This window comes from Sciurus carolinensis, chromosome 10 (genome assembly GCF_902686445.1).
Source record: "Sciurus carolinensis chromosome 10, mSciCar1.2, whole genome shotgun sequence".
Classification (NCBI taxonomy): Eukaryota; Metazoa; Chordata; class Mammalia; order Rodentia; family Sciuridae; genus Sciurus; species Sciurus carolinensis.
In genome coordinates, this window is record NC_062222.1 from 19,865,072 (window position 1) to 19,888,405 (window position 23,334).

Sequence of the window (23,334 nt, forward strand, 5' to 3'; positions counted from 1 at the left end):
GAGTTTTCAAAGTACTTTTTTATATGACAGAGGCAAACACATACTCTCATTTGTTTCTCACTTGCCATTTTCCTTCCTCTGCTTCCCATTTTGGGGGCAGCTTTTGAATGTTCGATATGATCCAAAAGCTCACTACCTGAATGCTTGCTAGGGACACGATAAAAACAAACCTCCAATGCTCATTGTCGCTAAATGCAAGCTGTGGGCAGTAGTCCTCCACTAAGTAACCACGTCGTAGGAGAAAGTCAATCGCGTTCAGGCACCCCAGCGCATTGCTCAACGAACGAACCAGGGCATTACTACATTTCTCCTCGTCCTAGCTTGTAAGTTTTCCTTATTTTCTCCCCAAATGCTCTAATCGCGCTTCCAAAACTCTCACTGAAGAGATTACACAAAAACGGCACTTCCTTAGGTTTTCACCAGTAACCTAACCCTGACACAGCCGACGGAGGTCAGCCCACGGGATTCCTAGAGGCGGGTCACCTGCACAACGCTTGTCCGGGACAGCTCCTCCCGGAAGTCCGCCTGTGACTCGACACACGCTCTCCAGTGACGCGGGCGTGGCAGTGCAGCGATGGGAGGTGTCGCGCCTGCGCGTCGGCAAGGGGGCGGGGCGAAGGGGGCGTGGGGAGGGAGGGCACGAGAGGAGGGCGGGGCGGAGGGGTGGGCCTTTCGGGGCGCGCTTTCGTGCTTCACTTCCTGTTTGCCGGCACTTCTGGATCCGGGTCAAGGGTATCCACCTCCGCCTCGCCTCCACGGCTGATCCCGGCACCCTCCTTGACAGCGCCGGGGTGACAGCGCCTCCTGACTCATCGTAGGGCCGGTTTCTTCTCACGACCAGCCGGAGCCTGGACGCCTACACCTTCCCGGGAACGGGAGGGCGCGCTTCCCCCGCCTACGAGTCGCAGCCCCGGGCTCTGAGCGCCCACCAAAGCCAGGGGCCTTGCTGGTCCCTCCGCGCTGATGTCAAGAGGGACTGCCGGCCCGCGGTGGCGGCCGAGTACGGTCCTTCAGCGCCATAGGCCGGCCGTGGGTGGTGTCGGTTCTTATCGCGCCGCAGGTTCGCCAGCTCCCGCCCCGACTTGGATGGGCTCCCCTACACGATAAATGTGGCTGCTGAGGCGGCGGTGGCGGTGGCCGGTCCCGCTGCTGCTACACTCCAAGTTCACCTCCGCCCCGGTGCTCTTCTGCCCCACCTCGGGGCTGCCGCCGCCCGCTCCTTATCCCCTGGCCCTGGCCCTGCAGCGTGGCGACAATGGACAAGATCCTGGAGGGCCTGGTGAGTTCTTCGCACCCGCTGCCCCTAAAGCGGGTGATTGTGCGGAAGGTGGTGGAATCGGCGGAGCATTGGCTAGACCAGGCGCAGTGCGAGGCCATGTTTGACCTGACGACCCGGCTCATCCTGGAGGGCCAGGACCCTTTCCAGCGACAAGTGGGTCACCAGGTACTGGAGGCCTACGCACGCTACCACCGGCCCGAGTTCGAGTCCTTCTTCAACAAGACCTTCGTGTTGGGCCTCCTTCAGCAGGGCTACCACTCGCTGGACAGGAAAGACGTAGCCATCCTGGACTACATTCACAACGGCCTGAAGCTGATCATGAGCTGCCCATCGGTGCTGGACCTCTTCAGCCTGCTGCAGGTAGAGGTGTTACGGATGGTTTGTGAGAGGCCAGAGCCCCAGCTTTGTGCCCGACTGAGCGACCTTCTGACCGACTTCGTGCAGTGCATCCCCAAAGGGAAATTGTCCATCACCTTCTGTCAACAGCTGGTTCGAACGATAGGCCATTTTCAGTGCGTGTCCACCCAGGAGAAGGAGCTACGGGAGTATGTCTCCCAGGTAACAAAAGTGAGTAACTTGCTGCAGAACATCTGGAAGGCCGAACCCTCCACACTGTTACCTTCCCTGCAAGAAGTTTTTGCAAGCATCTCTTCCACAGGTAAGGATTGTATTTTAGGAGACTATCTCTTGGAAATTCAGTGTCTCCCTCACATACACTCCATGTTTGCTTCCAGCCCAGAAAACATTGTTAAGGGAGAGCAAATCCTCGTACCCTCATCCACAGTTTCATTCCAATTCACTGCCTTATTCAGGATATCACGTTGTATCTTAAAAACACCACCTGTTCTTATTTTAAACGTTGAGAACATCTAAGTCTTTGGCACTAAACAAGTTACTTAATTACCTAGCTTTCAGGATGACAGCAGCTATGTAAAGCGTCTATTCATTAGTGACTAATGTTAGCATAGTAATAATGTTTACCACATTATTAATGTACGTGATCCTGTCATCTTGTTATAATGAGTTTTTTCCCTGTTTTTGAATTCCCACATTTTAAAATTCATGAATTGTGCAGTTTTATCATAGATTATCACAGTTTACTATGTAGATTTTAAATATTGGCGTTTTCTATCTGCAGTAGTGTATGTAAGAAGGGACACAGGTGGAATGAGGAAAGCAGGAGTATCAGGACTTAAAATAGATAATTTTGTGCTATGAACTGCATCCTCAGAAATTTAAGAAGGTCACATAATAATACTTGGCTAGAAAATGCTTTCTTTCCTGGAAATTTTACCTGTATATCTGGGTTCTTGAAAGCCTAGAGCTTTCAAGTCTATAGGTTGTGAGATAATAGGTCCAAAACTAGGATTGCTGCTTGACTTAATACGACCATTCTCCTTAATTATACCACTTGGGTATTGGAAATAGAACTTGTGTCCTCCTTTTATTTTAAGAAACAGAAATAAGGGTGGAGTTTTAACCTCTTCATACAATCTGATAAAGAATTTAATGCATGCCAACTATTTATTTACAGTATTTGTTTGGATTGATTAGTTGTTTTTTTTTGTTTTTTTTTTTTTGTAATTTTGTATTGTCTCTGTTGCCTTAGCTGTTATATTTTCCCCCAGTTTTTTCAATTGCAGTATTAAAGGTGCACATCTAGGATTTGCTTAACTTTTATATAATTTAGCAAAGTCTCCTCCCAATTCACCTTAATTTCAACTTAAAACATTTTTTAAAATCTTCCTTATAGCTTTGTAATGACTGCTATAGTAGTTTTAAATTATTTTCAAGTGTCTTAAAGTGGGAATTGAAATTGATACCTTGCATTTCTTTTTTGTTCCTTTGTAAATGAGTATCTTAACACAATAATTGATATTAAAGATTGGGGGGCAGGTAATTAATGGACTAAATATAGCAGTGCTAAATACAGCTTTTAAAATTCAATATTCTGTCTGTAGTATGAGTGAACACTGCTATTTGCTGTTAGTCTCTCACTTAATATTCATGTAATTTAATATTCCTCTTACATCCCTCTACCCATGATGTATAGTATAACAGCTGCTTCCTAACTAACACCTTTGCTGCAAATAAATATGTATTTTTTTGTTCTTTTGGGAAAATGTTGTTTTCTTTATAATACTTCATTTGAACCTTCTTGCCATATTTCTTTTCCTTTTCAATTAAAAAAATAGATGCATCATTTGAACCTTCTGTAGCATTGGCAAGCCTCGTGCAGCATATTCCTCTTCAGATGATTACAGTTCTCATCAGGAGCCTTACCACAGATCCCAATGTAAAAGATGCAAGTATGACCCAAGCTCTTTGCAGGTACTCCTTCATAACACTATAGACAGTAATTGTAGATTTGAGAGGCAAAGATACTTTGTTTTATCTCGTGAGTAATAAGAAACTTAAAGAAATGTTTAAAACTAAAATCATGGACTCAAATATATAAATATATTCCAAGCTAATTAAAATGGTTTATCTTATTGTAGCCTTGACAGGCATCCCAGTAATTTATAAATTTGTTTTCAATTTAACTTTTTTATTCCAAAATCCTACACTTTTGTCCATTTATTGTACAAATAGAAGTTGGATTATCAATATCATATATTTTTCTAATTTCATTGCTCACTTTTGTTTCCTGCAACCTGTTTCTTCCCTCTGGGTTCCCCCCCAACCCCACCCTTCAAGTTAAGCATACTTTCTCTTTCAGCTGGGCTCAGTGGGTAATATACTCTTTTCCTTTGTCTGACATTTAGTTTTCTCCCTTAGTTTTAGATAGATTACATATTTCTTTGATTTCAACATGCATCCTGATTTCAAAGATGTTAAAATATGGAAATGCCCAGTTACATATATCCTAGTTCAAAGAGCATAATTTTTTCCCTTAGTGCTACATAACTAATTATACATCTTAAAATTGATTTTGTTAAAAAAATTAATTTAGAAAACTACAATCATTTCACTTGAATAAAGCTTTATTTTACTTGATTCAATCATATTATTTGAGTAAAGCTTTTATTTTTCTTGATTATGCTATTTATTTTTATTTCCTGACCAATTTTGACTATTAATGATTTCATTTGATCATTAGTTACATTGGGGATATAAATCTAAACATTTAAAATAACATTTCTGATTTCCTATTAATGACTTGACTTTATTATGTTCTGAACTTAACATTTGTAGTAACAGAACATTCTCCATAATTTATTTTGTTGATATAGTTCACAGAGTTCTGCTTCCATTGTTTTTATATGTAGACATCAGACTATCAAAACTATCAAATTTATTTTTTTAAATTGGTTTTATTTTTAGATTTAGACTTTGTTTTAAAATGTATCATAAATAAGTAAAATAATTTAGTATGCGGTTGTTTTGGGAAAAAAGTGGGTAAGAAGAGGAATATGGCGTGAGGGAGGAGTTTACAATTTTAAATAAGACGAATAAGGAAACCTTAATTGAGGTGACCATGACAGTAATGAAGGAAATGGAAGGAGCAAACCTGTGGATATCTCAGGGGAAGAATATCCAGTATAGATAGTACTGGACTTAAGATGATTCGGTTTATGATTTTTCAACTTTGAGAGTGCATTCAGTAGAAATTGTCCTTTGAATTTTCAGTCTGCTCTTTTCTTCAGTTAGCAATACTTGGTACAATATTTTCTCAAAATGCAGGGCAACAGTAGTGACCCACAGGTCCCAGTCAACCACATAATCAGAGAATAAACAATCTCTACAGTGTACTATATTGCTAATTTGTAATGTTTGGCCGGTTGAGTGTCTTGAATGCATTCTTTCTATTTTCAGTTTACAGTGACTTTATACCCATCATAAGTCAAGGATCATCTGTACTATCTTACAACTTCTCTTCTAAGGTGCCCATCTATGGAACTTATTCCAGCTCTTGAGTTTCTCTTTTTCAGTTATTATGTTTTCTCATTGAGCTTTTCCTATCAGCCTGTTTTTGTTCTTTATTTCTTCTGTGTGTGTGTATTAAACACATTTAAATAGAAAATAAGGATTTGCAACAAAATGGTTTTTATGCCCCTGTTAAAAAATTTACAGTCATAAGATTACTTATGAACTGAAGGATTTATGTTGGATTCCCAACAGACCATATATGTACTAATAATGCCTCTCTATTACACAAACTCTAGAGACTTGGATTTTTTCATCCTCTCCTCTTTTTCACTCCTGTGTTTAAAAAGGTCTTTCTTTTCAAACTTTTCTTTCTTCTTTGTGCAGTTAAATAATTGGATCAACTTATCTGTAACTTTTCTAATTTTTTTGGGGGGGTTGCGGGGTGCCATAACCAGGAATTTAACCCAGGGGCACTCAACCACTGAGCCACATCCCCAGCCCTATTTTATATTTTATTTAGAGACAGGGTCTCTCTGAGCTTCTTAGAGCCTTGTTGCTGAGGCTAGCTTTTGAACTCATGATCCTCCTGCCTCAGCTTCTGAGCTGCTGGGATTATGGGCATGTGCCACCGTGCCCACTACTTCTGATTTCTTATTGTTCACTCCTTTCTTACTTTCCAGGGACTTATGAGAATACATATATTTGAGAAAAGTCTATGTAAATGTGTTGTATGACTTCTGTCACTATTGCTTTTAATTTATAATGACAGCATTGCCTTTTTTGGTATCCTTTATTTTTATTCTCATCTTTTTAATATCTTTGTATTTATTGTTTTTGCTAGTCTTACAACAGCATGCTGTTAGGATTTTCTTCCTATGTCTGTTTTTTTTTCCTTCCCTTTCTTCTTATCACTGTATAAATTTTGTTGTGTATGTTGTTGATTTCAAGTCTTTATGTAAATTTCTCAGTACTCAGGAGACTGAGGTGGCAAATCACTTGAGTCCAGGAGCTAGAGACCAGCCTACACAACATAGTGAGATCCTGTCTCAAAAAATGAACGAGTAAATAAAACTTAAAATTAAAAAAAAAAAAAAATACTCCTGTTTCATAGATATCTCCCTAATGAAGCTTCTCCTGTGGGTCAGTGTGACCATGACATCTCTTTGGGATGAATATATCAAATTATATTGTCCTCTCAGTAAAACATTGGAACAAAAAGACTGTAAGCTAGATATAACCCTCAAGATGTGTCAAAGTGAGTATATAATTCTGAGAATTAGATTTCACAACTGAAAGTGAAATTAGAAATTTGTTGTTCTATCACCTTCATTGCATAGGTAATAATAGCTAAGATTTTTGTTTGTATGCCAAAAACCTTTTGAGGTAGATCATGTTATTGGCCCCATATTATAGTTGAGGACATTTAGAGGTGAAATAATTTACTCACTCTCCCTCAGATAGTAAATTGTATATCTGATATTCACTCTTAAATCTGGCTCCAGAGTTATCATACTATGTAGACACCAATGAAGAGACCAACCCACAATAGTCAAATTTATTATTCATGGTTGCTGTTTTAAAGATAGAACTTATCTTCATGGCCTGATAGTGATTTTTATTTATTTTTCTTGTTTTTACTCCTATTGACACTCTTAATTCTCTTAAATACCTACTCACAAATCTATAAGCAATTTTCAACTCCATCCTTTCATTCCCTTTGATTGACATCACTGAGTCCTTTGGATTCTTTCTTTAGGATATTTCTTACAATGATACTTTGTCTGTCCCCACCATTTATGGAAACAGACCTGCATTGTTGAAACAGTCTTCTAGTTGTCCTTTTAATTTTTCTTATCTGAAACAGTCGGTCCTACTGATTATTCCCTCTGAAGAAGAAATTACAGTGACTTATACTACCTACTAAACCAAGTATAAATTCCACTTGCTAGCATTCAGCAAGCACTCTTGGTCTTAATTTTCTAGGTTTTTTTAAAAAACAGTTATTGTATCCAACTTAAGAATTTATAATTTATTTTGTCTTCAAAATGTACTTGGAGGCTGGGAAGATAACTCAGTCGGTAGAGTGTTTGCCTTGCAAGCACAAGGCCCTGGGTTCGATCCCCAGCACTGCAAAAAAAAAAAAAAAAATTGACTTGGGAGTTAATTTTTTCCTGTTTCCATGAGAAGATGTAATGCAGTTTTTATATTGCATTTCCAATTTAACCTACAGAATCCTTTTTAACCCATAACCTAACCTACAGAGATTATTTTTACATAGAAAGTGTAATTTAAAGGAGCAGTGATGTTTATTTTTACCATACTCCTACATTATACTTCCCCATACTCTGTACTTCTCCAAAAGTACCACTTACCATGCTTCACAGTCATTTTTTGTAATTCAGAAAAAGCAAATGTAATTATCATTGCAGGACCAGATAGATAACATTAAAGTACGAAGTTGGCCAGCTGTCAGTGAAATGATAGTGAATAGAGTACACAAGCACCTTCCGGAAAAAGCGTATCCTCATTTCTAATTGTTTGTTGTCACAGGGATATTTAAGTTCAGTGTTGTTTGATCTAATTTTTCAAAAGAAGCCTGAAATCCAGTTTTCTGGATTTCCCAATTTTTAAAACACTGGGAGAAGACTGAAGGCTGAAGATAGCCCTCCAACTGCCATGTAAAAGTGAAAGTTAATTTTCTTCTCCATAAGTTATGATTAAATCTACTTTGTTGCCTTCATAATATCTCCTGCTTTATTGTTAAAGTTGCATAGATATATTTTTTTAGCTATAGAAGAAATGATTTTATTATCCAGCAAATGAGCTTCTACTCTGTGCCAGGCACTGTGCTAAGTAAGGGAACAAAGATATATAATATTAAAATAGTAACAAGATCACTGATCTTGAGTTTATAGTCTAATGGAGGCGATAAGGTGTTTAAGTACATAAATGACAAATGTAGTTAAAATGTTCCTTAGTTGTAAACAATTAAATAAAAATTTAAGAAAAATGCCCTTAGAATTTAAAGTTAGAGTAACCAATATATTATAGATATGATCACTATAGTTAACCATAAAAATAACTCATCCTGTGAGTTATTTTCTGTGCCTGAGAGGACTTGGGCATATGCAGGTTCAATCAAAGTGCAGCAAAAAAATGCAGCAAAAAACAACAAAACCATTGCACTGGCAAACTTAATTCAGATTCCAGTACCACTGTTTGATAATTTTGTGACCATTGACAATTTTTTTTAACTTTACTCTTTCCAACTTGAGGATAGAAAACCTCTTACTACTATATTCTCAGCACCTAACACTTACTCTCTATGTAATATACATTCAAATATTTGCTTCCTGAATGACTTCTGTCTTAGTCTGTTTGAGCTGCTATAACAAAATACCTTAAACTGGACAATATATGAAAACAGAAATTTCTTTCTCACAGTTCTGAAGGATGAGAAGTTTGAGAATAAGACACTAGCAAATTCAGTGACTGGTGGGGGCCTGTTTCTCATAGATGGTACCTTCTGTGTGTCCTCACATGATTGGAAAGGGGCAAGGCACTAATCCCATTTGTGAGGGCTCCACCATTATGATCTAGTCACCTCTCAGAAGTCCCATCTCTTAAAACCAACATATTGGGGATTCAAATTCAACATGTGAATTTTAGAATGATACAAACCTTGAGACCACAGCAGCTTCTAAAATGTGTAACCACTGATGTAAAGTTTATTTTAAGATTGGTCAGGAGATTGGATTGGTACACATGGGATAAGGTAAAGAGTAAGATTTATGAGATGGGAAGAAAATAAAGAGGCTAGAGGAAAAAGCTCAGTAATTAGGAATAATAAAGAGCCACTGTCAAGTGGAATTTTCTGTTCTCTGCTCACTTACCTTTATTGTACTTTTCTTAGACTGAGTTAAAGGGAATCTGGCCGTGAGCTCTGTGAGTGCCACTCCACATTGGACAAAAAGAGGCCACGGAGCCAAAAAGAGATGCTCACATATGCCCCTCCAGGCCACATCAGTAAATTTATTTTAATTTTACAGTGTCTCAGATCTTTCCATGTTAGATCACTATAGATAGATTGAAGAGGTAGAAGTACCTCATTTCTTCAGACTCTGCCTAGTGTTCTGCAGTGTCACTGCTGCAGTATATTTTGCCTTTTCCTTATTGGTGGTCATTTAGGTTTTTTGCAGTTTTTCCATATCATAACAGTGCTACAGTGGATGTGTGTGTACATACATATATTTTCTTTTGGTATTGGGATTGAGCCCAGGGGCACTTTACCACTGAGCTACATCCCCAGTCCTTTTGTTGTTTTTTGTTTGTTTGTTTTGTTTTATTTTGTTTTGTTTTGTGTTTTTGGTTTATTTTAGTTTGATTTTGAGACAGATTCTCACCAAGTTACTACTTACCAAGACCCAAGTTACTTGGGACCTCACTAAGTTGCTGAGCCTGGCCTCAAACTTTCAATCCTCTTAGTCTCTAGGATTACAGGCATGCACCACTGTGCCCAGCATATATTCTTAGTACACAAAAGCAAGTATGTCTCTTCTGTTATGTAGAATAGTCACAAAATTTTTGAGAATCAACCTTATAATAGTTGGTAGATATATCTATCAGGGACTACTTTAATGACTTATAACTGTCATTGTTGCAAGAAGCCACAAAAGCAAGGAAAGAAGCAAACTGTATAGGGAATGGAGGGAACATAGAGATAACTTGTAGTCAGTGTGTATTGGGACTTTAGGGGTATTTTAATCTTAAAAGGAAAAACCTTAAGAAAGAGAACACTCCAGTATTATTATAGATAGTTATGTAACAGTTTTCGTGAAAATGTCCATATCAATTTAGATGTCAATCCTTTTAGTTGCTTTTTTGGTCAGATTTATGTCCTCATTATTTGTAGTTGACAATTTGGAGAATGAAGATGTTTATTACTGCATATATTAATACTTGGTGAAAGAGAAGCATTCACAGTATTTTCAGTGTTTTATATCAATCCATTTAATCTTCAAAACATCCCTGAAAATAAGCATGCTTACCTGCAATCTAGAGATGAGAAATTTGAGACATAGAGATTATAAGGTACTTATAATATATAATATATATAGTTTTCTGGCTAATAAGTTGTAAATTGAGATCTTTAAAGCACTTTCTCTGACTTCAAAATGTGAATTTTTCCCCTATTATTTTCTTATTACATAATTTGTAAAATCAGTCTGCTACGTTGAATCATATGAACATTTGATCTAACTGCTTTCCAAAAGAGTTGTACCAGTCTTCATTGTGGTAAAGATCTAACTTAGGAAGTCTCCATCAAACCTCATTTTACTTTGTCTTTTTTCCCTTGAACTGGATTGATATTCAAGAAAGACACTCATCAATGAAATGAGGTCATTCGCATATTTAGCATTAGTATATTTACAAACTTGGTGCCCTTTTATATATTTGAAGTTTTCTTTTGTTGTATAGTAGAATTGTGAAAGATATGGTGATACCTGTTCCATAATTCAAAATATAGCCTCTTTTAATAGTGTATTTCCTTAGACTGCACTCATCAGGAAGGAGGAGGAGAAATCTTGGTTGATACCTATAAGTTTTCATTTGGATATCTATATTTCAACTGTTCTTAGAGTAAATTTGATAATAAATTCTTGACACCACTATATAGCATAAATTTTTTATTTTGCATTTATAAAATATTAGAAATTTTTAATGGAAATGTGTTAAATACAAGTATTGTCATCATATCAAATTGGAAACTCCTTGAGGGTAAGCATCCATTGTATTCATTTCTACATCTTGGTCAGTGTTTTTTACTAGTATGTTCACTAAATAATGAGTCATGAAGTCTGTGGTTATTTACTGTAACAAGAGTAATCTACTCTTGAATAATGTTGAAAATATTTCCAATATTTATTTTCCTTCAATTTTCAGAATGATTGACTGGCTGTCCTGGCCATTGGCTCAGCATGTGGATACATGGGTAATTGCACTGCTGAAAGGACTAGCAGCTGTTCAAAAGTTTACTATTTTGATAGATGTTACTTTGCTGAAAATAGAACTGGTAAGTGGGCGTATATGAATCTATTAGAATGCATGAACTCATATAGTCAATATTTTTATGTTTGGGTTGTCTCCTTTAAAGCATTTGAATTCTTAGTTTTAAATGTGCCAGATTTTGGTTTTGTTTTGAATAGGCCTTAGTAATTTAAAAAATGCCATGTATTTCATATTTACTATGAAAACATTTTTCCCATAATTTCTTGAATCCAACTAATCAAACTTTTACCACTTCCTTACCAAAATTACCTTTGATACCAGTGCTTCTCATTGTTGCTAAACCCAGGGATCATTTCTCAGGACTCGCCTATTCAACCTGTCTGCACAACTGAAGACTCCCTCATAGAACACTTTCCTTACTTAATTTCCAGGACATTATATCTTCTTGGGTTTTGTCCTACTACGCTAGCGTATCAGTCTCCTGTCCTTGCTCTCTCCAGTATTTTGATTATCTTAGAGTTCAGCCTTTGATCTTCTTTCTTCTCAGTATGAATCACAGCATAGGTGCCCCAAGACTTTTAATGACTGACAAATGTAAATTTCTAGTTCACTGTTCTCCCTTGAATTCCATATTCTTGTATTCAACCGTCTATACTCAGATCTGAAATTTACTTTATCCACAATCTAACTCATGATTTTTTTCCTCCCAAAGGTGATCTTCCTCACCTTAATAAAGGACTACAGCATCCTTTCACTCACTTAGGCCAAAAACTTGAAACTATCCTTTTTTTTCATTCTCTCTCAACCCATATCCTATAGGTCCTGCTGACTCCACCTGTAAAATATATCCAGAATCCTATGACTTTTAACCAGTTACATCACTGCTACCCTGGTCCAAAGTCCTCCCCATCTCTCGTTGCATTGATTACAATAGCCTCCCTGCTTTTTGTCCCCTGTAGGTGTCTCACAAGATCCCATGTGATCTGACCCACTTCTACTTCTCTGACCCCGTCTCCCACTTGCCTTAGTCTCTTGCTTCACTTACACCGTCCTCTTTACTATATCCGTGTCACACCAACCTGGAGGACTTGGGACCTTTGCACTGCTGTTTGTCCTGTTTACATTGTTTTTCTCCCAGGTATCTACCAAGCTTATCTCACTTGTTCAACTTTCTTCAAGCTTATCTCACTTGTTCAGATATCACCTTTCTTTTACATGAGGCATTTTTTTGAACCTCCTTTGTAAATCAGCAGATCCCTCTGCCACCCAGTATTTCCTATTCATGCACTGCTTTGTATTTTTATAGCACTTATCACTATATGTTCCTTTTTATTATCTCTCTACATCCTCTGTACTGTAAGCCCTTTTAGATATTATTTTATAGATTTATTGTTTTCTCAATGCCTAAAACAGTGCTAAGCAATAGTAGTTGCTTAATAAGTATTTATTGAGTGAATTAAATGAAGAGTGAACCAACAAGGGTCACCTCATAAACATAGTATGACAGATTTCCACTTATCAGAGAATTTTAAGAATTGGGTAGGCCATTACATTCCCCTTGATCTCAGTCATGTTTTTATCTCCTAACTTTCTCCTTCTCCCAAAGTTTAATAACATATTATGATAGAACTTTTCAGGAAGGGGGCATTCACATAAAAAATTTTTGGCTCTAGGAAAATACTGATTTGGTTACTGATTTTCCTCTACATTCTTAAGTTTGGTATCTTATCTTATTTTGAAGGTTTTTAATCGACTTTGGTTTCCTCTTGTGAGACCTGGTGCTCTTGCAGTTCTTTCTCACATGCTGCTTAGTTTTCAGCATTCTCCAGAGGCGTTCCATTTGGTAAGTTGTGCCAGAAGTTTCCTACAATGAAAAACCTTGTTTTCAAAATTTAGTTTGCTATTGAGTCACATTTGTATATAATGAAAAGATTGTTGGTTAATTCTAAATCTATTTTCACACAGCTTTATCTTTTCTTAGAAAATTGAAATTGTGTAATTTCTCTCCAAGGAATGTACTTTCAGAATGTTTTGTGTCTCACCAAAACTACCCCACTTGTTATTGCTCTACATGAGATGTGTCACATGAGATGGATGTCTGTTGTACATTTAAACTGTGCAAAAGGATTAAAATAGTTGAAAATCATGGACAGCTTTAAAATTTCAGAACCATGAAAACATCAATCTTTGCTTTATAGCCTTAGAGTAAGGCTTTTCATTCACTCACAGTCCATATCCTGTTGACTCCACCTTAAAACATATCTAGAATGCTGCTACCTTAAACCAGCTACATCACTGGTTTTGATATGATTATAAGTTATTGTAGGTAAGGAATGACCAAAATGTTATTTCAGGAACCTGTCCGTTGACCTTCCTACAGCATCATAGGAAAGCAGTGGCTTTGTGTGATTGCCTGCTTCCTCCAAGATCTGATCCTCATTTTTACAGGACTATTAACTCATTATTAGCGTACCTACAATGTTGAGATCTTATGGATACTTAACACCATAACAAAATTCAAAGGAGATTAATGAAGAAGTGCAGAATCCCAATCATTAATTTTTAGGTAACTTTTTTTTTTCTTCCAAGCATGATTGTGTGTAGGCCGTTCAAAAAAGAAAAGACTTGTTTTCAAATTTCTAGGAAGGAGATTCTCTAACATAACTTAATCAATCGTTCTGTCACTTATTGCTTTTTACACCAAGGACATTTCTTAATCTTTGTGATTAATTACTTAGTCTATACTCTAAACCTGTTTCATTGCTCAGAATTTTTTAAAAGAAGGTATCTCCCTTACCTTTTCTATTGCTTTTTTCCCCCTGAGAAAAGTAGTTGAAATAACAATTATTTGACTTTGAAATATTTGACTATTAATTAAACAAGTATTAAATCATTTATTTAAGGGATCATTTATTTAAGTTAGATCTGAAACTAAAAATTGTGATCTGGCTTATAAAGCCTAAAGACAAAGACCAAATTATTGCCTAAATACTACATTAGAGTTTGACCCTCCTCTTAACTGAGGATAACTTGAACATTTAGTAGTGATTTCAATGGCATTTAAATCACATATAACTCCAAACAATTCAATGAAGGATTTAGGTTTAAGGTGGCTAAGTATGAGCAATAATTTGGAATCATCAGCATCATTATTCATCAAATTATAGATTTAGAATAGTTTAGGGCAAACCAAGATTAATGTTATAATATGTGTTATAGTGGAACAGGTTGCTTTTCATATTTTTTATAAGTGAAAAAAATTTAAATAGACTGTGGCAGATAATGGATAAGTAAAAAAAACTACTAATTACGTTTTATGCACTTCCTCAAATAGTAACTTATGTTTAGTGTTACAGTAATGTCTAGAAACAAACAAGTTTCCTCATTTGAAAAGTCAACTTTCAAGCATTTAGAAGGCAACAGCAAGAAACAATTTTGTTTCTGTGTCGGTAATAATATTGACCATTTGGGGCATAGTAGTAGACAACCCTATAACCTGATTGCAAAGATCAAATCTACATTAGAAGTGCTTTTGGAATATTTGGAATTATGAATCATTTTAAAATTCTTTCCTCTTTCATTTCTCTCTCTTCACCTCTGAGAAAACAGTAATTTTGGATTTCCAACTATTTTGTCAAGAGAATGTCTGAGAGGTGGCTTAATGGGGCAGGATTTGCATTCAGATTTGCCTAGATAAGTAGCAATGATAGCAGTAGTATGAACTCATTAGGAGCTGCTAGTTTTATGGTGATATCCATACCTTTGGTGGAGGTAAGATTAAAAGTAGTGTAAAATCTAAAATGTGATTTAAGATCTCAAGCTCAGGGATAAAGCTAGATAGAGAACAGAAGTAGCACTATTAACTTAAGAATATGATTATTCTTTTTTAAAAAAGTATTTTATATGCTGCTGGGGATCAAAACCAGTGCCTCACACATGCTAGGCAAACACCCTACCACTGAGCCACAACCCCATCCCAGAATATAATGACTCTTTTTAGGTAGAAAGAAAGGGAGTCGATTGGGGCATCACTATAACTGCTGTTATTATTGCTTGACGACATGACCCTAATAGAACTTTAGCTTCACTTTTATCATGAAATATTGACCAAAAATATTCCACAAGTAGAACATAATAAGATGCCTTTTAGCATGAGAAGTGTAAACATGTAGTTTCAGGTTACTATTAGTTGGAAAAAGTACAGCATTTTGCTAATAGAATGAGCCATTGCTGAAAAATAGGATTTGTTTCATTTGGGTAATAACCTCTCAAATATGTGATTGTGTCTATATTTGATGGGTTATTTTTAGCCTAATTGATGATCATCCATATTAATAGTTTTCTACGTGTACATTTTCAATTTCCTTTTTATTTTTGGCCCCAATTTCTTTAAAATGATAGAAGTTTCTGATTCCCTTTATTTTTAGAATCATCTTTATTTTGGGTTGGGGAAAGGGTTTGTTAATATGGATATCCAATCCAACATAAGAAAAGTATATTTTTTTGTTTGTTTGTTTGTTTTTTTGCAGTACTGGGGATTGAACCCAGGGCCTTGTGCTTGCGAGGCAAGCACTCTACCAACTGAGCTATATCCCCAGCCCAGAAAAGTGTATTATTTGAGCTATAATTTTTGTTACATTTACAAGTTATTTCAAAGTCTTTCTTAAGGTAAACTTCACTGCCCAACGCATGTAATTCTTTCAAGTGGAAAATTTTAAGTTCACACTAGGTGGAGCTCTTTAGCTAATTCTAGGTTTGCTTGTTTGTTTTTAATTTGTCCCCATGGAATGATCTGCTCAATATAATAGCCCTAATATTTTCAACTGAAGGAATTCCTTTAGATTTGCAGCAATGACTAAGATTCCTATTTTGTACCTGTGTCATACATATAGTGTAAAAATGAGGAGAGGCATAGTAAATGGAATTGCACTCATACATGACTGAAAACTAGATTTATTTTGATATTCTAGAAAATTTTAGCTTCATAACTATTTTAGAAAAGGCTATGACTGAACACACGGGAAAGAACTTGCTGATCATGTAACATTGCAGTCTATTTGTAGGCTAGAGAATGTGTTACCAATTAATATACATTTTAAGAAAGGTTTGTCTTTTTTTTTCTCTTCAGATTGTTCCTCATGTAGTTAATTTGGTCCACTCTTTCAAAAATGATGGCCTGCCTTCCAGTACAACCTTCTTAGTGCAGTTAATAGAATTGATACACTGTATGATGTATCATTATTCTGGATTTCCAGATCTCTATGAACCTATTCTGGAGGCAATAAAGGTATGAGAATTGTTGTACCAGCATTTGTGGAGTTGCAGATTAATAACCATATTTCTTCAGTTCTAAAGTGCCATTACATAGGCATATCTTAGAATTTATAACAACTTTGGGGAAAACTTGTTTTAAAAATATGCTATATTTAATGAATATATACATCAGATTTTCATTCCAAGTGTTAAAATATGTAAAGTACATCTTAGAATCATGGGAATCCAAATAATAAAACATTTGACTGATTTTGTCCCTATTTTTAATTCCATTTTTACTCTATACTATGAATGTCTGTATTTCATAGACTCTTTACTGGAATTATTTGTGTTCACTCTTTTTTTCAACTTTGTATAGATAGTGCATGATTCTGTTTGTGAGAAATAAGTCACAGTAAACACACTTTTCTCAGTAAACTTACTGCAAAGTCAGAGTGTAGCTAGAGAGCTTAACTCAGCCAGACTTATTCAGACATTTGATATCAGTTCTAGCAATGTTTTATTTTGAAATTTGAGATATAATATAAAAATCTCATTGCTTTTACTACTTCTGTATCTGAAATAGACTCAAAGTGTATTCTTTTTACTGTCTAGATAGCTTTATCAAACTATTTTTGGGCCCAGAAGACAAGACTGTTAAGTAGTGAATGTGTGTAATGTGTAACACTGGTATGACACTTGACATTTCAAAAGTAAATTATGTATAGGAGCATTTTATCATGGATTTGATAATAATGATACTCTATTATTGCTATGTCTGTTGATGGCTCCTCTTCAGTGCTTTCATGTTGAAAGTTCTGATAAATCATATAGTCTCACAAGAAGCAAAGGACTTACTGTTAGCCTTAGAAAAATAGTTTCTTTTAGCTGTCATCCCAAAAGAAAAAAAGCAGGTTACCTTTAAAAGATGTTTGTTTTCTAAGGTCTAGGTACCAGATGGGAATAGTAGTCTATAAAGGCTCATTGTTTTAAGTGAAATGATTTTATCAACTTTCCTTATTCTCCAGTGCTCTACTCATGTTTGAAATCATTTATACTTAAAATTTTTTCTTGTTATCACACACTTTACTAAACAAGTAAGAATCTGGATGTTGTAATAATTTTCTACATGGTAAAACATGAGATTGACTTTTTCAGAGTCAGAGGTCATTATGTCACTGTGTTCTTGTTTTTTTAATCCCCTAATTGCTTTGGACTTTTTTAAAGATTATTACTGAGTAAATATTAGTAAGGAATGAAAAGGAAACATTTTCTTATCCCAAAATTTGAGAGCAGATTATTTGTTGTTTAATTTATTCAGTTTTGGGCCACTTCAAGTCCTCATTCCTACTGCCTTTGAATAGCACTACAGAATACTCGCTGATCTCAGAATTTTATGTTGTAAATATTTTACTATCATAAATAGTTCAAATGTGACTTGAATCCACAATTCTTTAGTATTGTTCAACTTGATCAACTATCTTTAGGAAGCATTTATTTTTGCCATGCACTGTAATTTGAATTTTTAACAACTAACCAAGTATTACTGTCAGTTATTATAAAACTAAGAGGTAACAAAGAAAGCTTAAATGTCAGTGGAAAAACCTTCTTTATGGTGTTAGTTAATTTAATAACAAAAATAGTTTTACTTTACTTTAAACTATTTTTCCTATTTATGATCTGTAGGATTTTCCTAAGCCTGGTGAGGAGAAGATTAAGTTGATTCTCAATCAAAGTGCCTGGACATCTCAATCCAATTCTTTGGCATCTTGCTTGTCTAGACTTTCTGGAAAATCTGAAACTGGGAAAACTGGCCTTATTAACCTAGGAAATACATGTTATATGAACAGTGTTATACAAGCATTGTTTATGGCTACAGAGTAAGTTTAAATTTCAACATTTTCACTTTAACTATAGAATTTCATGAATGTTTATGAAATGTAGGAAGGTGGGAATTCTCTAAACATTATTTCTTATAAATGACATAAATGTTAACATTTATGTATACTAGCCTTATTCAGAAGCAAATAGTGCTTTTAGTGCTCAAGAACTATTAAAATCATAACTTTTATGAATACACTTGATTATTTCTGTTGTACATTCCATTTATTTTTAATACTCCTATGTTTTTAACTTCTATCACTTGACATTTAAATACAGAGGGATTGATTGAGCCTATTAAGTGTCCTAGAGATCTTCTTTGCTATTATTTCACACCTTTGTTTCTATCTATAAACCCATTGTATTTTTTTAACCCATATATCTTTGTTTTTTTTTTTTTTGTTTTTTTTTTTGTTTTCTTTTTTAACCAGGGACACTTCACCACTGAGCCACATCCCATTCCCAGTCCTTTTTATTTTTCATTTTGAGACAGGGTCTCACTAAGTTGCTGAGGCTGACTTTGAACTTATGATCTCCTGTCTCAACCTCCTGAGCTACTAGAATTAGCACCACTATGCCCGGCTTAACCCATGTATCTTTTGAGGGTAACATACTTAGTTTTATCTCCTTATAGGTATTTTGATGTTTATCAAAACAACTTTTTTGTTGTTATTTAGAAAACTTAAGCTCTGCCTCCCATCCCAAACTAGTAGTTACTGAACAAATGTATAGGCATATTCCTTTGCCTACTTATGAATTTACTTTTAAATCCATTTTCTTTTGCAACCAAGCAGATAAGAAATCAAAGATCATTAGTTAGAGGAATGCTGTCCATGATGGTACAAAATAATGGCCAACTTTTACTGAAGGCAAAAATATGGTTGATATTTGCTCTTTAGTACCAATAAAGATTTCATGGAGCTTGCCCGAACATGTTTATAAATTTAGTTCCAAGCTTCTATAAGTTGTTATGCCTGCCTAAAATTGTCAAAAACTATTAGATACAGAGTTAGTTTTCAGTTATTTCTGAGCTACAGATTATAGTCTGAGCACCAAGGTGTTTTACATTTGGTTTAGTGTTGTTTTTTTTTTTTTTTCTTTATCTGTATTTTTAAGAAAAAAATATACTCTGTGTGTTGTGTGTGTGTGTTTAAGAAAAGATATACTCAGGTTCAAGTAACCCTAGGCATAAGACTGAAGAATCTATACCTGACCACCAGAGGTCATCCAGTGAGCTATCTCATTTAGCAGATGACAGAGAAAGATAGACCAAAGTATTTATAACTGGCAAGAAAAATTGAGAGAGCACATTTTACTGTGCAGTGGCTGATAATACTACCTCAAATAGGAAGACAGCATATTTTATTTCTTAGATACTATATGAATTCTTTTTCATGGTTTAAAAAAGATTACCAAATCTATAAGTATATAAAATAAAAATCAGACACACCCATTCCCAAAGGCAATTTGTTAACGGTTTTGTGAGTATTGTTCCAGGCCTTTTTTGTATAGTCATATTCTATATCTAATACAAAAACAGTGTCATTGTTTTGGGAAAAAAAAAATTTTGCAGAGAATCCTATTTATAAATTCTTTTCTAGCCACATGCTTTTGTCATTTAATAACTTGTTAGAAATGTCCTCTTGTAGGGCAGCACAGATCTATGTCATTCTGAATAAACAAGTCTGTCAGAGTTTATTTGACCATATTCCTGTTGATGAATATTAGGTTGTTTTGGTCATTATGAGCATCTCTCATGTGCAGATATATATAAAATTTTTTTTGAATAGGGTAGCCAGAGTGCTCCCCAAAAGGCTGTAGCATTTTGAACTTACATGCCAACATCTGATTGTACCTATGACCCTACCTATACCTCTGGCAATACTTTATATAATCAGTCTTTAAATTTTTTTCCAATCCGGGTAATTTCTTCTGTTGTGTTTTGTTTTTGTTTTTGTTTTGTTTTGTTTTGTTTTGTTTTATAAAAAAAAAAAAAAAAATAGAGTCTCACTATGTTGCCCAGGTGAGGTGGAACTCAGCCTCCCCAGTAGCTGGGACTAACAGGCACATGCCACTGCACTTGCCTTGTCTTTTTGTTTTAATTTGCATATTGTTGACCATTATAGTTTTTCCTTCTCTATTTTTCTTTGTTCATTTGTTTTTCCCTTCTGAATAACCTTTTATTTTGCATCTTTCTGCTGGGTTTTCTTTTTTGTGTTGATTCATTTATACTCTGTATGCTAATCTAGTATTACATGTGTAGTTCTAATTACAATTCAAATTTGTGGAGTGTTTTATTTATGTAGTTTTTTGGGTTTTTTTTTTTTTTTTTTTTTGGTTTTTTTTTTTGGTACCAGGGATTGAACTCAGGAAAACTTGACCACTGAGCTACATCCCCAGCCCTATTTTGTATTTATTATTTATAACTTTTTAAAAATGCTTTTTTAAAAAATTGCACGTGTGTATATTCATAAAGATAAGTCATATCCTCTTTCAGTTTCAGGAGACAAGTATTATCATTAAATCTAAATGGGTGCAATTCATTAATGAAAAAATTACAGCATCTTTTTGCCTTTTTGGCTCATACACAGGTAAGCATATGTGTGTACAGTATGTATATGTTAACTGCAATTATAATATTCTTTGAACTTCACATATACCAAACCTTTTTAACTGAAGTGGTACTGCCTAAAATATCTAAACATCAGAATGTGCCAAGTTTTTATCCACACCCCCTCCCCTTCCCATTCTATTGATAAATATTATATTAACCTATTGTTCTAAGAACTGTTACATATAAACCCAATTTCCTATCCAATAAAGAATCTCTATGAAAAAGTCATTTTAAGTGCATCTTTAATAGTTTACAGATACTAAATTAATGGATTTGCGTAGTAATGAGTAAGTAAAGCAATTTTATGGTGCCAGGCTTTTTTCACCTCTCCCTTTTCTTATATGCATCCTTCATTATGACTAAAGATTTTATAGATATTTTTTATGTGTTGAGTTCTAAAACTTAAAATTTTATCATCTTTTATGTACACAGATGAGGGGAATTGAATTTATGCTAATAGCAAAAGGTAGCATAATAAATATTCAACAGATATTTATATACATAGTCTATGATAAGCAAAGAGAACCCTATGTTCAGTGAACTTATAGCTTAGGTTTTGAACATACACATACAAATGATATATATATTACTTATTTATAATGTATTATTTTCTGGTTTTCCTCTGATTGCCATTGTCTCACAGAAATCTTGAAAGACTAGTAATTAGAGCCAGAAGAAAGAATCACAATTGATGGGATTGAGTTGTTTCCCTTCTATAAACTGAGAAGTATCTCGTGTAACTTCTTAAACAAAAGGATTGAAACAGGATTGACAGAATAGTGATGGCCTATGAGTAGCAATATGCTCAGAGAGATAATTTTATTAGTCTTCATCTTAGAGAAAAATACCAACAAATTAAATTTAACATATCAGGACCAAGAGAAATGAAAATTGTCTCTTTCTTCTCTCCTCTGGTTTCCTAGTGATTTTTTTTTTCTGTTCTTGATTTATCATTAGTCTACATTTACTATATTATACATATATATGTACATATGTATGTATGTATATTTATACAGATATATTATGTATACCATATTAACTTACTAAATCAGAGCTACTAAGAAAAAACCCTAGGAGGTTTCCCCGCTCCCAAGAAAAGAAGAAAGAAATTAACAAGAGATCCTAATTAAAGTTCTGTCACAGTTGAGACCTTCTTGGGTAGCAGACCGGCAAGGATTATTTTAGGTAGGTAGATTTCCCTCAAATAATTGAAAAGTATCTTTTCTTATAATTAATAAAGCTAACATTTACTGAGCATTTAAATTTTCTGGCCCTGCGCTAAATCATTTATCTCTTAATCCTCAAAACCAATCTATCAGGTAATAAAATATATCCCCAATTTGCTGAAAAAAAAAAAAAAAAGAAAGTTATCTGCTCAGGGTCATGCAAACAAGTAGCAGGATTAGGATTTGAGTTAAATAACTCTGAAATTTATGTTGAACCAGTATGCCAAACTCCCTTTCTTCAAAATGCTAGAAACAACCCTAATTTGGATAAAATTTTCCTTAACTGAGGAGGATTCCATTATTATATACCACAAATACTCAAAATCCAAGAGAATTTCAGAGTTTTCAAGTTAAAATTATATTTTTCATATGCCTATTCAGCTCTTTTTGTGTGTATGTGTGGCAAAATCTAGGATTTGAACCTAGATTAATCCAGTCTAAGACCAACTACTAAACTGAATTGCCTATCTGTACTTTAAAACTTCAGACATGTACCCACACAAGGAAATTTTCAACTAAAGTAGGTGGTTGCTTGGCTCTGTAGAGCATTCCCCATATTAATTTATCTACAATATGTATTCATTAACCTTTCCTTTAAAAAAATTTTGGACTCAAACACATTTATCATAGAGAGGTAATATTATATCAAGAGTCAGACCTGGGTTCTAATGTAATCCCTCTACTCATTTAGTTTTATGTCCTTGGGCAAGCTCCATAGTTTCTGTAGGTCTCTTCTTTACAGAGTTAAAAGGTCTGACTAAAGGTTCATAGTATTTATTTCTAACTAGTTTTATATGCTTCCAAGTTGCTCCATGTCTGACTTTTGTTATAAAAAACTGAGTGCAATGTAATTTTAAGTAATTTTTATTAAAACATTAGATTTTAAGATTTCAGGTACTTTTGTTCATGCTGTAAGAAACATTTCCTTGTATTTTTGGTTCTGCTATTTAAAGAGGGAAGCATATGCACCTCGGATATTCTTTGAGGCTTCCAGACCTCCATGGTTTACTCCCAGATCACAACAAGACTGTTCCGAATACCTCAGGTTTCTGCTTGACAGGTAAAAACTATTTTTAAAATATAATTTGAATTGCATCTTCTCATAACAGTTTCTTTCTATTAATATTGTTCTTACATTTGAAAACAAATTTCAGGTGCTTATCCATCATTTATTGTAGGCTTTTTAAGTTTCCTATTGTTTT

The 23,334-nt window shown here is 35.0% G+C and overlaps 1 protein-coding gene across 1 annotated transcript in view; it reads left to right on the plus strand.

The window, feature by feature from the left end:
- The first annotated feature begins 724 nt into the window (after positions 1-724).
- The window catches only part of Usp38 (ubiquitin specific peptidase 38), a 30,819-nt gene continuing 8,209 nt past the window's right edge, over positions 725-23,334 (plus strand). The window contains exons 1-8 of the mRNA XM_047567142.1: positions 725-1,937; positions 3,475-3,610; positions 11,093-11,222; positions 12,900-13,001; positions 16,287-16,445; positions 18,098-18,291; positions 20,790-20,883; positions 23,086-23,192. Of these exons, the coding sequence (XP_047423098.1) occupies positions 1,256-1,937; positions 3,475-3,610; positions 11,093-11,222; positions 12,900-13,001; positions 16,287-16,445; positions 18,098-18,291; positions 20,790-20,883; positions 23,086-23,192 (1,604 nt within the window). The 5' untranslated portion in view covers positions 725-1,255. The remainder of the gene's footprint in view (positions 1,938-3,474; positions 3,611-11,092; positions 11,223-12,899; positions 13,002-16,286; positions 16,446-18,097; positions 18,292-20,789; positions 20,884-23,085; positions 23,193-23,334) is intronic.